This window comes from Talpa europaea (genome assembly GCF_964194135.1).
Source record: "Talpa europaea genome assembly, chromosome: 12".
In the NCBI taxonomy this organism is placed as follows: domain Eukaryota; kingdom Metazoa; phylum Chordata; class Mammalia; order Eulipotyphla; family Talpidae; genus Talpa; species Talpa europaea.
Window position 1 is genome coordinate 23,670,403 of NC_140079.1, and position 16,807 is coordinate 23,687,209.

Genomic DNA, 16,807 nt, shown 5'->3' on the forward strand with positions numbered 1-16,807 from the left:
TGCTAAGGAAAAATTTAATATTTCATGGTTTTGATAAAGCAATGTAATTTTAAATTGGGTCTCAAAAGTTTGATGTTCACTATGAAATTATTATTAATCTCCCTAACAATTGGAGAAAAAAAATTGGTATTTGCTTCATATACCCCAGGGATCAAAAGGAATGCTACCATATTTCCAGCAAATACATACTTTATAATTGTTTCTTCCCTATAGAATCTAACTATTGGGATGACAAGCCCCTAAGGGAAACTTTTGCTCACAATCATCTCCTTCAGGTTCAAACAGATTCAAATAAAATTTTCCTTCAGTAATAGAAGACTAAGATTTGGTGGGATTACTTTTCTTGCTGTTTAGTTGGTATTGAGAGGATATTTTTCATCAATACCCTGAATTCTTATACAGAAGCAACTCCATTGTTTTGCCAGAATCTGGGCCATTTGTGTTTAATGATAAAATTATCTCATAAATGTGTGTAAGTACACTTATATGCACTATGTGAGACCAAAGATAAAATCTCATTTAGGACCAGCAGCACTTTACCTGTGATATTATTCAGGTAAGTCATAAAATAATATCTCCCTTAATGAGATATTGCAGTGGAAATTGAATTTGCAGTGGTACTTAAAAATTCTTATTATTCAGCTATTGTTTTATACCCAATGGACTGAATGAGCAGGCAGTGCCTGCCTCACAACAGGTGAACACAGAGTACACAGCACAGTGACCATTTCTCCCTCCTCTAGATCTGTTCTGACTTCCATCTCTTGGCTTTCTTCTCATGACAAATCTATTCATAAATAATTATGAATATCTCTCCTTTGTATTGCATTTTAAAGTTTACAGAGCACTTGCCCACATAATAATGTAAGATATATTGTTGTAAATGGCGAGATTTCATCTTTTTTATACCCAAGTATTCCATTTTGTGTGTATGTATATGTGTGTGTTTCTGTATATCTTCATTCATTCATCCATCAATGTATACTTAGGTTGTTTCTGTGTCTTGGCTACTGTAATTAATATCACAGTGAGCATAGGGGTGCATGAATCATTCAGGTTTTGGGTCTCTATTAGCTTCCAGATTCTGAATTTAATGTTTCCATTTCACTATAACAGAGGGTCTTTTGAACTACAGCTCTGGTTATGTATCAGTAGAAAGTAAATCAAGAAGGAAGACATGGGGAAAAATTGGAGAAAACATTCTAAAAATCCTGATAATATTAAAAATGACCGGCTGCAACATATTAACTACCTACATACAAGGCACTGTTGTAAGGTCTTTGCACACATTTTATATAGTTAATCTTATCCAATCTGCTGGTTTTAAATATCATATATGTACTAATGACACAGGAAATGATGCCCAAGCCAGACCTCTCCTCTGAACTCCAGATTCATACATTCTATTTGGTGATAGATTAGACAAACTTAAAATAAGCAGAAAAATACTTCCCAAACCTGCTCTTCTACTACCACATTGTTCCAATCTCAGGTTCAAATCCTCAATCCCAGCTTTGCCACTCTTTCTCAGAAGTGCATATCCAACTGGTAAACAAATGTCATCTATCTCAGATTAATCTGTTCTCTTACTATATCCTTTATGATTGGCCTGGCCCAAGCTCTCATGTCTCAACTGGAGCACATTTTATCTCCTACCTGATTTGCTGTAATCTTCTTTCCATTCCTTAATGAACATTACTGACAGATTAATCAGAGCTTGTGTGATCCTTTTAAAATAAATGAGAACATGTAACATTCTATTTTCTGCAAAGCTCCAAAAGCGATCCATTGCAGGAAAGTAAAAGTCAGTTTTTACCAAGGCTGCTTCCTGGCATCTTGATCCACCTTCAAGTCCATTTAATACTCTCATCCTTGCTCTCTCTGGTTCAGCCACACTCTGGTCTCCTGGCATTTCCTCCAACACACCAAGGCATGCTATGTTTCAGAACCTGTGTGCCTGAGAGTCCTTCTTCCCAGAACTATGTTATCTAGACTCAAACAGGTTTTCCCTTTTACTTCATTCAGGACTCAGCGCCAATATTACCTCTTATGAGAGTCTTCCCTTGATTATCTTCTTTAATCACCAACCTTTGCTCTTACACTGCTTTCTTTCTTCATAGCATTTTCCACTACTTAACTCTATATTCTACATCTCCCATTAGAATGTAAGCTTTATGAGAGCAGGCTCTAATCCAATATTGTATCCTCAACACACAGAAGATTCTCAATAGAAAGATGTTGGGTGAATAAATGAATGAACCATTTCCAACAAAAACGGTGAGTAAGAGTAAGAGTTACATTTTTGTTTTTAGATGAAAGAACTGGAACTTATTTAGGAGAATTAACTTATTCAGAGTCACAAAGCTAGATAACCATGCCTAAAAATTAATCCCAAAACTGAGTTCTTTACCACCTCAACTTCACTGACTGAAATAAAATTCTAATAGATTACATAGTGTGCTCTAAGATTCACAAAGTGCATTTGGGGAGATGGAAGGAGTCAAAGCAGTAAAAGTTATCTGTAATCAGAGGTTTCATGGAAAATTGACACTTTCAAATTAGTTTTGAGAAAAGATGGGTTTTCATATACATAGGAGTATAAGGAAAATCAAAGAGAAAGGTAGGGAAGTCTGTGAAACCCTCATAAATCAGATTTGACCAGATAGAGTATATTTTAGTTTTGGAAATGGTAATGAAAAGGTCTGCTGACATCACATATAAAGAACCTGGAAACAGCGCATTGGTTTTCATGGCCTGCTACCCACTTGGGTACCATGTTTCACTGACCAAAGATACAAACTGACTCCACTCTTTCTATCTTTGGTCTTATTTCATCCCAACCCATATAGCTGAAGGCCTATTTTCTTACCTCTTTTCTTTTTCTCTTCAATGAGAAAATCTTTTCACATCATATCCTTAGATGGAATAGCTAAACAAAAAGTTTGCATGACCAACTGTTTTTATTATCTAACAAATTTTTTGCATAGTAAACTGGGCATTGGGAATCATTTTTCACTAAAGTGTGTGAGCATGTGTGTATTCCAGCATACAAGTGCACAGTGCCCATCTTTTCTTCTGTCTTTTTGCCCTAAAGTTATTGGAGGGACAACACAATTTTACATGGGGGTAAATTTCTTTAAATGTTTTTCAGATTCTATAATTGACTAATGTCATCTTACCATCAATAGAAAGAAAATATTAGTGAAAGTGATTTCATGGTACTAATTCAACCATACAGAAGGTGCAATAATATGGTCAGACTGAGGGAAAAAAATAAACATTTGTTAACAGGACATGCTGACTTCTAAAAATTAAAACAACGATTTGTATTTCTGCTCTACACTAGTTCTGGTTTTGGAATGTTTACATAAGATCATTTGCAAAAATAGTGAAAATCACATTGTTTTTAAGTTTTGAGACTTGAGGCAAGTAGTTATTTAACTTCTTGGTCTCTCAATCTATTAAATAGAGACAATAGCGATCTACTTCACAGGGTTGTTCTGAAGGTTAAATGAGATCATAAATAACAATCTAAATGGGCTTAGTACCTAATAGGTGCTCAGAACAGACAGGCAGCTCCTTCTGTTATGACTACTTTGCCTTCCCCCTAAGGTCCCTTCAGCTTGTGCCAGCAGCTTCCCTTCTAGCACTGCTTTCTCCCCACTGTCTCCAATGGGGCTTTATTCACTCCAGTTCATGTAACATCATGGGCAGCCAAGTGAAAAGGAAAGCAAATTCAGCAACTCAGAGGCTAGGTGAAAATTTGGAAGATAGCAAACCTCTTTGTGATTGGAGTTAGGGTCTGAATGAGTAAATTAAAGTTGCCAAAAGGGAAATTCAAGGGGTATCAGTGGAAGAGAGGGTGAATTCAAGACATCAGAGGAGAGCGCTGACTATTACAAATTGAAAACCAACAAAGTAGCAGAGTGGCTTTGGACAGTCTCCCTAAAGGCAACTGAGTAACAGGAGGGTTCTTTTTATTTATAGGAGAATCTAAAATTCAGTTTGTGGAGACAAAATGATTTTCACTCCAAAATGATGTCACATAGGAGTAATAAAAACTGAAACCAAACGAAGCATCAACATCTTGACAGAGGTTTCCTTTAAAACCTGAAATCTTGTATCACTTAGCAATTATGTCATTCATCAGATCTTGGCTCACGACATTCTGCCAGATGACAAAGTCTGTCTGAGGAAACCTCTTTCCTCAACTGCTCTCAGGCTCTCACCACTGCGAGAAAGATGGATAAAGCAAATCATTCTTCAGTCACTGAGTTTATCCTCGAGGGGTTAACAGACAAGCCAGGACTGCAGCTTCCTCTCTTTGTCTTCTTTTTATTGATCTACACAGTCTCCATGGTGGGCAACATGGGCTTGGTGTTTTTAATCAGGTTCAGTTCTCAGCTTCACACACCCATGTATTATTTTCTCAGTAACTTGTCCTTCATAGATCTCTGCTACTCCTCTGTCATAATCCCCAAGATGTTAGTGAACTTCATGTCAGAGAAGAATTTCACATCCTTTCCTGAGTGCATGACACAGCTCTTTTTCTTCTGCTTCTTTGGTATCGATGACTCCTACATGCTGACAGCTATGGCATATGATCGCTACGTTGCCATCTGTAACCCCCTGCTCTACAATGTCACCATGTCCAACAGAGTCTGTTTTCTCCTGGTCACCGGGGTGTATACAGTGGGGTTCTTCGGTGCCTTAGTTCATACCAGCTACATATCTAGTCGCTTCTTCTGTGGAACTAACATCATTCAACATTACTTCTGTGATATCCTTCCTCTTCTGAGTATCTCTTGCTCGAGAGACTTCACCAAGGAACTGCTGGTGATGGTTCTGGTTTCTTTCAATGTGTTTGCATGTGCTATAGCCATCTTCATCTCTTATGCCTTTATTGTTTCCAGCATTTTGCGCATCCGCTCCCCTGAAGGCAGGTCCAAAGCTTTCAGCACCTGTAGCTCCCACCTTGCAGCTGTTGGGGTTTTCTATGGCTCCATCATTTTCATGTATTTTAAACCATCTACCGGTGACACAACTCAGGAGAAGGTAGCCTCCGTCTTTTATACCACAGTGATTCCCATGCTTAACCCCATGATCTACAGTTTTAGGAACAAGGATGTCAAAGAATCTCTTAAAAAACTTCTGAATTGTGGGATACTTTCCAGGTCTGTATAGAAAACAGTACTTTGGAAAAGAAATAGCACTTTTAAACATAGACTTTATCTTATATTTTATTTCTGCTTGTTTTTAAGGGTAAATAGTTCCAATTCAAGGGTTATCTTAAACTTAACTGTCAGGATGATTTCTTTTTGGTGACCGTCACTTCCTCTTTTAATCCCAACACATTTGTCTTTTTACTCTCCTTAGTTACCTAGTCACTGAAAAAGCAGACTTCTTACCCACTGGTCTAAATATATATATGTGTGTATATGTGTACATATATATACACACATATATAATATAAAGTTGCAATGTCTATATGTATAGATATGAAGTTTATATATGTATGCATATTAGAACTCTTTGTGTAATTTTCTTGCTAAACTGAAAATCCCTAAAACTGAAAGATCTAAAATGACTGAATATGTCAATTCTCTTGGAATTCTAATACATGACAGGGTTGCAAAAGCAGTAGACATTTCTTTGAATTTTAAAGGAATCAAGTTTCTAGTAAATAGCACTTTCATAAGACATGTAACTATTGTCATAATCATCGAGATCCATCTTGCAGAGGTCTCAAGTCTGGTTGAGAATATAGTGGCATAGCTATAAAGGGACAAAACGACTAAAAATTTTTAATTTTATGCTTGATTTCAGCCAAACAACTGAGAAGTGATAACTATAATTTTAATTTACAAATATCTAGCCAACCTATTGTATACTTTGACTCTCATAAGTTGAATCTCAAGATAACTTTCTTCTGATTAACTGCCTTAATTTTTTTGTTATTTATTCTCTCATTATTCAGAAGACCCCCTAAGTCTTACTTAGGCTTATAATTTATTCTTCCTGTCAATCCATGAATACCTTTTTTGTCAGGTAGGAAAAATTTCCTACCCTCATGGGGAGCAAATCATGAACAAATCAAGAAACAAACATGTACCTTAATATGTTAATAAGTACTAGGGGATAAACTAATACATAGAAGAGAGTTGGGCTCTGGATTAAGGGACTTGATTTTTTAAACAAGGATGTGAGAGTTTGAGAAATCTGATGGAAGACAAAAATCTTTTTTGGGTCCTAAGAACAAGTTTTAAAGGTTTGACTCCTCTAAGTGAAATGGGAAACCAATGAAGGGTGCAGACAGAAAAGTGACCTGAATCCAACAAAATTTTAGCAAGTTGAATCCTGCAATACACATAAAGGATCATATACTATAATCAAAGGGTTTTATTCTAGGATGTAAGGATGACTCAACATATGCAAAGAATCACTGTGATATACCACAACAACAAAATGAAGGATAAAAGCCAAATGATCACTCCAATGGATGCAAAACACCCATTTATGATAAAGCTTTCAATAAAATGGGAAGAGAAAGAAAATGCCTCAGCATAATAAAGACCATATGTAACAAATCCATAGCTAGCATTATACTCAATAGTGAAATCCTGAAAACTTTTCCTCCAAGATCAGGATCAAGACAAGGTTGACTACTTCCATCACTATTATGCAACATAACTGAAGTCCTAGCCAATGCAATTTGTCACCAAAAAGAAATAAAAGGAGTCCAAATCAGAAAGAAGTTAAAACTGTCATTATTTGCAGGTGATATGATTTTATACACAGAAAACCCTAAGGACTCACTTCACCAAAGTCTATTACCAACAATAAACCAATATAGTAAGTTTGGAGGGAATACAATCAATATACAAAAATCAATTACATTGCTATATGCAAATAATGACCATTCAAGAAGAAGAAATTAAGGAAACAATCCTGTTTACAGTTGTACAAAAAAGAAAAAAATACCTGGGAATAAGTTCAACCAGCAAGGTAAAAGACCTATAGATATCACTGAAACATATAGAAAAAGATACAAAAAAAAAGAAAGAAAAATGGGCTCCCCGGTGGCGCAGCGATTGATCGCTGAGCTGCAAAGCTGCCCACAGCCTCTGCAGCACTGGTTCGATCCCCGGCTGCCGGGTGAAGGTCCCACATGGCGCACAGACCTCTCCTGCCGCCAGCTGCTCCCCTTAGCAGTGTACTTTGTTGGTCTGCCTGTTCTGCTCCCCGCTCTGGCTCTGGTAAATCCTCACCCTCCAGCACTTCTGACTGTACCCAGTGCTTGTATAAATAAATAAAAAAAATCTTTTTAAAAAAAAAGAAAGAAAAATGAAAGATATTCTATGCTCATAGATTGGGAAGAATTAACATTTTTAAAATGACCATGTTACCTAAAGTGATATACAAATCTGACGATTACTAGATTACTCTTGCCTTTCTGCTGAATGGGCCTAGAAGTAATAAAATTCAAGTAACAATGATGATACCTATTACCCAGTGATATCTGATTTCTAAATACTATGCCCAAATATACTAAAAGTTGGGTCTTTGTGGAGAAATGGCAGATTCCAAATTTAAAGATAAGCCTGGAATATCTTATTATCTCACAGCGTAAAATAGTGACCAAAATTTATGGAAGAAGTTCCCACTCTAGAAATTTAGGACAATTTGATCAATGAAAATGAGTGGCATGTGAGAATTTATGATATACAAAAATTATTATAACTAAAAAATAAAGGTAGCAGAAAAGGGAATATTCTTTTACAAGGTAACACTATTAAATGTGTCAGGATTGATAAAATTAGAAACTCATCATATTACAATGACTGTACTAATCATCAGGTAATTAGGTAAGAATCAATGGAAATTAAAATCAATGGGTCAAGAAAAGTAGATAAATAAAAAAATAATCTCAAAATATCATATAAAGGAGAGGGAGTACCTTTAGGACCCTAAAACTTAGAAGAAACCATCTTAACCTAATGAGTAACACAACCAATAAGGGCACAAATTGACATCATGTGCCTTCTGCTTATTTCCTCAAAAATCATCACCTATGTAGCCATTTGAGCCAAAAATATTTAACCATAAGGAAAGAGACAAGTCAAAGCTGACAGATAATCTCTAAAATAATTGACCACAGTTCTTTTTATATGTCAAGTCATAAAAGATAGACTGAGGAACAATTCTAGATTAATGTATATCAAAGGGAAATGTCAAATAAACGTCATGCTCAGATCTTGGATTTTAAAAAAAGAGCCTAAAACCCTCATTATTAGGACAATTGAATTTATTCAAATATAGATCATATATTCATCTAAGAATTACATCATATTTAGTTTACTCAATGTAATAGTTTTACTGTGGTGATGTAGGAGAATGTCTCCATTCTTCAGCCATAGATGCCGATCCCTTTATTGATAAAGTATGACGTGTAATCATTTAGTACAATCGTGTGTGCATAAGTGTAGGTTTGCATGTGCAAATGGTGTGTTGTGGGAAAATAGAACACTAAAGTCAATGTGGCAAAATATTAACAACAGTGAATTCAGGTGAAGAAACATGATCAGTGTTCTTTTCTATAGACTAAAAATTGTTCAAAATAAGAACCAAAGGAAAGAATAATCACTCTGCTATCTACACTTCCAGTAGGATATGGCTGGGAGTTAGACCAGTTAGGAAGGGATTACGTTAACCCAGAGAAGAGATGATATTCTGGATATGTGCTACAGACCAAAATGTTGTTGATGTATTGATGATACCTATATATTGACATATTGGATATGTGTTTTTAGAGAAAGAGATTAATGAAGGAACTGAGATAATAGAGTTGTAATTTCCAAAGATCTGGAAATTGTGGGAGGAGCTTAGACCATGCACATGGTCATTCTTTCTTTTCTAGAAGAAAAGCTCCTAAAGAGTTTTGTACTCTTATTTTTGTAACAGCAGTAATATTTTTTGAAAATATTGCAAAAACAGAGCAAAAGATTCTACATTCAAGAAAGGGACAACACAGTACCAAGAGAACTGAGGAGAGAAGTGGATAAGCACTGAGGATAGTCTCAGTTCCACACACATGCTCACACATTCCTGGGGGAAACATGTTACTTAAGTAGCTTTCACAGTTCACATAGAAACTCTTCTCCTGCAATCAGACTGTGACCAAAACTAGACTAAAAAGCTAGAAGATGGACCATTGTAGAAAATAACAGAAAAGTTTAGACAACTGATATACCCTTCCACTACTGTTTGACTCTTCACTCTGGAAGGTGTCAGAAGAAAATCATACTGGGACTTTGAAAATTTGGACATAAACACTCCAATATGTTCAGTAAGTTATTTTCTTTTTTCCAAGTTCCAAGGAGCAAAATAGATAAATGTGAAATGTGAATATCGATCCCTTTCATAGCACACATGTCAACTTTATTTAAACAATTCTAACAATACACTAGTTGGGTGATCTCATTTACCTCTCTAGAAGGTCAGCTTTATGACCCTGTGTCTTTTCTCTAGATCTCTAATACCTAGAGTTTTAAATGACATAGTTGTTCAAACACTATTTATTAAATGAATAAATTTCTACAAATAAGAAGTATAAGTTAAAAAAACTGAATAGAGAGTGTGTGCAGTCAAACTTCTAAATACATATATATCTCTTTCTGGACTACCCCTTTTTGCCTCTGATTCTTACTTTTTATACCTCCTAAGGTTTTCTGCTGTCTGAACAAGATGTGTACAGATTCCCAGGGCCCAGTGCGAAAAAAGGGGCTGGAAGGAAGGAAAATTTCTTACTCAACAAATGAGTTTTAACAATATCCGTAACAGATTTATTAAATATCATCTCTATAGTAATTATCTTATGTCCCCCTTATAAAAACCCTACAATCACAACTGTCTTATTTATCATGGTATATTAATGGGAAATTTAGATGCAGAGAGGATATGTTAGTTCTCTGAAGATCAGCTACTAAACAGAAGAAGAGTGGATTCAAACAAATACCCTGACTTAAACAGAATCTTTACTTTCATGTTGATTAAAACATAGTTGGTTTTGTACTTGCAGAGAATTGAAAGAATTCTTATATTTACTTGTCCTCTCTTAGACTACATGAAAATAAAGGAGATGAGAGTGTTCTAGGTTTCTTCTCTATGCCAACCACTTTAGCTTTTCTTACTGCTTTATTAAATAAATTTGATATTATTAAAATCCAGAAAATTCTAGAAAAATAAGGCAGGTCTCTAATAGCACTGAAGCATATTTAATCCATCCTGAAATTTTCTAATGATTAAACCTGAAACTCAGAAAGTTCCACACTGTACCCAAGGTCAGGTTCTGGAAAATAGTAACACATGGGTTGTTTTTTTTTTTTTTTTTAGAGAAATAATTTTTTTTAAAAATTTTTATATTCCCCATACAATTGCAACCCTCTGATATTGACCCCAATTCCTCCTTTCCCACCCCACCCCACAGTGTATCTCTGGTTCATAGTTATTTGTTGACTTTGATTTTTTTCTTTCTTAAAGTTATTCCTTTTCCTGGTCCCTTATTTAGGTTTTCTAGTTTCCTGTTATGAGTGAGACCATCCGGTATTTTTCTTTTTCTTTTTGGCTTATCTTGCTGAGCATGATCCCACCAGTTCCATCCAGGTTGCTGCAAATTGCATGTGTTTATCTTTTTTGAATGCTGAGTAATATTCCGTTGAGTAACACAAGGATTTTATCTGTATTCTATAGTCAGGTCCAATAATTCTGCTATTCCACACAGTCCATGCAGATTAGCACTCATAACCACCACATCCTAGTCATACGTTTAACTGCTAAACATTTTCAAATAATCATAATAAGTAATGTGTTTTTCTCCTAAAAATCTTTTGATCTGGCACTACCACACAAGAGAGCTCTTTTTCTTATGCAAGAGCTCTCCATCAATCACAACAGTCTAACCTCAGTCTACACTGTGCACCACAGACTCATAAGCTTCCTAGCTTTTGTGTGGGCTGACCCCAGCTTACATACTCATCACCACAATCCTCAATGTCTAGAATCACACTTGCAATATCACTTATTCAGAGAAGACTTTCCTGACACTCAATTGAAGTAGCCTCCCAGTCTCATATATGCTTTATTTCACTATATCATGTGTCAGTGCCATGCATTTTAAAATGTTTGTTGTTTGTTTCTCACTTCTAAGATGCAAGCTCTATGAAAGTAGTGACTTCAATGAATTTAAAACATTTTAAATGTATTTAAAACAAGACTCATTACACAAATATTGGCGTTCAATCAGGAAAATGCATTCTTAACAAATATAAAGGACTCCTGAGATTTGCAGTCAAAAGTTTCTTGAGCTCCTGTATCTGCCTCCACCTGCTCTCTTTGTGATATTTATTAAAAGCCTTACATGAACATGTTCTATAATCTTGTTTAAATTCTTCCAATATCCAACCTGCTGTAATCTTTTCAAATTCTAAATAATAAAGACAAGATCATCTCAATAAAGAGGGCGTAAGAAATAATATTAAATTATACACTGATTTCCAGGCAAATAAGAACACAGAAAGCGCGTTCTTCAGACTTTTTTTTTTTCAATTTTGTCGCCATTAGTGATTAGGAAAAGGAAATCACGATGAGATTAGTACGAAAACTCACCATGGAAGGATTTTTGTGTAAACTCTTCATACAGCCACAGTGATGGCAACAAACAATTAGAAGACAATCCAATGAGGGCAAAAAGAAAAACACTAATAAGAGTCATTTGAAAGATAGAAATATAAGTGCAAACCTGACTTGTTGCATATTTTAACATAATCTATTACTAAGATTCTGACTTGAAGGTAATAGTTAATTTTAACTAGAAATTACAGAAGATAAACTTTCCATGCAAATTTCCAGATGTGGAAACTATAATTTAAGGAGCTCTTCTCTAGTGCAGGAAAACGTTTCAGGGTATCATATTTATTCTATCACTGAGCTGAATTCCTAGACTCTGCCAATGGGCAGAAGTTCCACCAACTAACAGATGGAAGTAAACCTTGAGTCAGAATTTGAAACAAAATCTTGGGAAGAAACACATGACCCTATCTTTGAAATAAGAGGCACACACACACAATTCTCCCCTCCACTCTGCTCCCACCCTCCCAGTTTAGAGAAAAGTGAATAAAACACCTCAGAAGGGAGAAAAAACAGCACCCCAATCACTGGGAAGGTTTTCACACTCTGTGTAACAGAGATATTAGACATGACTGCATTAGGAATGTACAAGAAAAAAAATGCTACATAGCATCTCTAACTACTTTAAAAAATAAAGGATGAAGAAAGTTAAATAATCAGAAGAAGCCACCAGTATTGACTACAATGCAGGAGGAATGAACAGACCTTACTTTCTAAGATCATTTGAGAAAATGATGATATTACATTTACAGTCCAGTCCCTCCATGTAAAATATATATGAATTATTTAAAAAATAAAATAAAATTAATTTTGCTTCTATGATGATGAAAGTTTATACAGCATTTTTGTTTATGAAAGCTTGTGTAGTGTGACACCATTTAAATAAAGTGATTCTATTCATTCTTTGTATCTCTCTGTCTTTACTTGACCATCTGTCTGTCTGTCTCTATCTGGCCACTTGCTGGTATTTTTAGCAGTAGTTTGTACATATGTGTACCAAATGTAGGATGACTTTTATAGTTCATCCATTTTTCTTTTCTTATGCCTTCTTGTTTTTTAATGTCTTTGACATTGGCATAGGTTATTGAAATGATAAATGAAGTGGTAAGTGAAATTATCTTTTGGTGAAGTTGGGAAGAAATGACAATCTAATAGTATTGGCTCGTGGTATGCACGTTTACAGACTATTTAGGTCTTGTTCTATTTCGTTCATCAATTTTGTCACTATCTTTATATAGATCTTGAATGTTTATTCGGAAATTTACAGCAAAATAACTCACCATTTTTGTGCTACAGAATTGGCATGATGTTTTACATTTCCAATTCCAGTTGTTCATTTGTGAAATTTTACCTTTGTATATTAATCTCACATCCTCTAACTTGCTATAATCACTTAGTTCCAAGAGGATTTTTCTGTTTTTTTTTAAAAAACATTCCACATAAACAATCATGCCATCTACAAATAAAGACTGTCTTTTATTTCCCTCCCCATTTTTATATCATTTTCTTTTCTCATCACATTAGGATTTTCTGTATGATGTTTAAAAGGAGTGGAGAGACTAGACAGTCTTGTGTTTCTCATAATTACATGTTATAGAGCCACAAGAGGTCATATAAAGTCTTGTCAAGAAACTCCCTGAAAATTAAATCAAATCCAATAAAGAATAAGAAGCTATCTGGATCATCGTTGTGACTACTGGGATGCTTATTCATGGACTAATAATCACACAAAGAATTAAAAAATCAAAAAGCAAGAGTTACTATGCTCAATTTTTGGAGCACAGGTGAAAGCTGAGTCCTCTGTTTATTGAAGAGTGAGAATTTCTAAAACTACTGAATAGCTATTTGTGATCATCTTATGACTATCCTACAATGGGAGTCATTACCATTTTGTGCAAAAATACCTTTTCTCCTTCCAATAAGTGAGACCAAACTTTTAATTCTGTACATTGGGAATGCCAATATTCTTTGTGTGCCATTATTCAGGATGTAAATATAATTTATTAATTGTTTTTTATCTTCTCGGGACAATTTCACCTTTGATAATCTCCTTTGGATCTTGTGGTCCTAGGAGAATATTGTACTCATTCATCCCTTGGAGGTCCAAGACCTGCAAACAACAAGTCAGTGTATTCCCTTGCTTAGAAAGGGTAGCTTAGGATATAGGGGTGGAAAGGGATCTCATTATTGCTCACTCTGTCATTAAAGCATAAAGCTATAATAGTTCTTAGAGATGATCCACTCAGTTCCATCACTGTGTAGAAAAACAGGGGAAGTGCCTTTCCCAAAGACACATTGTGCAGAGGTAACAAAGCTGGTGCAGGGACTCATCTTTAGAGATGGTAAGAATGGGGTTTTATTTCTTCCTATAGTTGCCATTTGATTTTTTTTTCATGTAGGTGTTAATCAAACTTGAATCAAAATCGGTAAGGCACTGGACAGGTAAAGCATGCATACAGTTGTTAGTATAAATTGATTTCACATTATAAGAAAGAAAATGCAAAGTCTTGAAAGTATTGAAGTAAGTACACAAATTCTGAGCATCCTTTTCGTAAAGCATTCTCTGTGAGAGGAAACTAAAAGGGAACTACAAGTAACAATTACATTTATATCCCAATAGAATTAAAATTTATGCCCAAATAGTGTGACTATTACCTAACTCAATGCACCTGAAGTTGGAAGAGCAGAGTTTTCTGTTGGGAGTGGAGTGGGTGGAATAACAAGGAAAAAAAATCCCTTATTTCATTAATTTCCTAGGATGTACCACAGAATATTTCAAAAATCTTCCTAAAAAGAAAAATATATAGTGGAGTACTCATTTGAAAACTTCAGAATTATGTAAGTTCTCCTTAAGTTGGAGCATAAGTGTTTCTGCGTTTCCTTCTTATAATTGATCCTGACCCTACAATACATATTCACTACTCTTTCCTGCTAGAGGAGAACTCTGCACATGGGGTAAATAACAACTAGTGTGCATAAAAGTCTTGATGCTAACTTATAAAGTACATTGTTAACACTAAAAAAACCCTCCCTGTCACTAGAGCACAGAGGTTTCAACACTATAAGCTATGTCCCAGTGAATCCATAATTGCTTAGTGCCTGCTTGTTCAGTACACCAATCAATTAGATCATTGATCACATAAAACTCAATGACAGTTTCAACTTATCAGATAATCTCTGACAATTTTTAAAAATACACTGAATGGGCTTATGTTTCTGAATAACTTTGCATATCTTTGGCTAAATATAGCAGTTTAACATCAAAATATAAATTTAACTATCAGTATTTTTAAATGTTAACAAAATATGGAATTATATTCCAATGGGTTATTATTGACAATGTTTTTACAAGTAATTAATTGTTGTTGTTCTTTTTTTCTGTCATAATAGCAATAAGGCCTTTACCAATCAGGGAACATAGCTTTCATACTGTCACTTTCCTTTTTCCTTGTTTTATATATCCTGTTTGCTGAAGGAAATTACATGGAGCAATTATTCCATTGTGACTGAGTTTGTCCTAGAAGGATTAACACACCAGCCAGAACTCCAGCTGCCCCTCTTCTTCCTGTTTCTGGGAATCTACGTGGTCACTATAGTGGGAAACCTGGGCATGATTCTCCTAATCACTTTCAATGCCAAGCTCCAATCTCCCATGTACTTCTTTCTGGGTAATTTGTCATTCATCGATCTCTTTTACTCAACAGTTGTTACCCCCAAACTCCTGGGAAACTTTGTATTGGAGCAAAATGTTATTTCCTACCCTGGATGTATCACACAGCTTTTCTTCTTCTGTGTTTTTGCTATTGGAGAGTGTTTTATGCTGTCAGCAATGGCATATGATAGATATGTGGCTATCTGTAATCCTCTGTTGTACAGTGTCACCATGTCCCAAAAGGTGTGCAATGTGTTGGTGACTGGGGTCTACACCATGGCACTACTTGGAGCTTTCGCCCACACACTCTCTATGGTCAGGATATCCTTCTGTGGGGACAATGTTGTTCATCATTATTTCTGTGATATAGTTCCTCTTCTCAAGCTCTCCTGTTCTAGCACCAATCTAAATGAGCTTATGATACTACTTGTAGGTGGATTTGATATGCTGTCAACCACTGGGACCATCATTGTCTCTTATGCTTTCATTATTGCCAACATTCTTCGAATTCCCTCAGCTGAAGGTAGGTCCAAAGCCTTTGGCACCTGTGGCTCTCATTTTACAGCTGTTGGGATCTTTTATGGCTCCATCGTATTTATGTATTTTAAGCCCTCCTCCAGCAGCAGCATGACGCAGGAGAAGGTGGCCTCTGTGTTCTATACCACGGTGGTCCCCATGGTGAATCCCTTGATCTATAGCTTGAGAAATAAGGATGTAAAGAATGTGCTGAGAAAAGTCCTGGGGATGAGGTAAGGTCACCTCAGGGTAAGAGTCAATCACTGAAAGTCATGGCAACAGTGTTCTGATTTCTTTTTAAAACCCACTTCTCTTTCTAAAAGGTAACAATACATTCTGATTTGCTCTAACAATATTAACCCTTCTATGGAAGCTTGGGTAAACACATGGATACATACATAACATACACACACACACACACACACACATACACCCATCCCTTTAGCAAGCTTTTACATGTTATTACTCAATAGGTCACTGGTGAAGTTTAAAGAGGTTCATTTCAAAAATTGTTCTGAGCTTAATTTTCATGGTCTTTCTTCCTTCCCTAACGAGAATATCCTAGGTAGAATATTTTTCCTTTAGATGAAGCAAATTAACATTCACCTCCTTCTGCCTCATATAACTAGCTACAGAGCATTCAGTAAGTTCCTTAAGACTAGACTGTGACAAAAACCAATAATCTTAACCCTTGGTCATGGGGGGCTGCAAAATGTAATTAGACAAATGACTAATTGATGATCCTTTCATAGGTCCACCTTTTTTTGTTCTGCCATATATCTTTCTCTTAAAACCATACCTTTCTAAAATTAATGAACATTCACAAAATTAATTTAATAATCATTAACAGCAAAGTATCTAGTACAATGTAGGCCAATGAAGCTAGTTGTTGAAAAGATATTTCAACCTAACAAAATTTACAGGCAACTGATAATTCTATCACTTCATAAGTAA

General features: G+C 35.4%; 2 protein-coding genes across 2 annotated transcripts; both read left to right on the top strand.

Annotated features, from left to right (window-relative positions):
• Positions 1-4,242: 4,242 nt before the first annotated feature.
• LOC311182118 (olfactory receptor 8D2-like) lies at positions 4,243-5,184 on the top strand (the record flags this gene model as incomplete). The annotated part of the gene is made up of 1 exon (XM_084250718.1): positions 4,243-5,184. One exon carries the CDS (start codon positions 4,243-4,245, stop codon positions 5,182-5,184), a length of 942 nt encoding a protein of 313 aa, XP_084106844.1.
• A 7,590-nt stretch (positions 5,185-12,774) lies between these two features.
• Positions 12,775-16,090, top strand: LOC311181445 (olfactory receptor 8A1-like; the record flags this gene model as incomplete). Its single annotated transcript, XM_084249916.1, has 2 exons — positions 12,775-12,789; positions 15,161-16,090. The coding sequence occupies 2 exons, from the start codon at positions 12,775-12,777 to the stop codon at positions 16,088-16,090; spliced, it is 945 nt and encodes a 314-aa protein (XP_084106042.1).
• Positions 16,091-16,807: the final 717 nt, after the last annotated feature.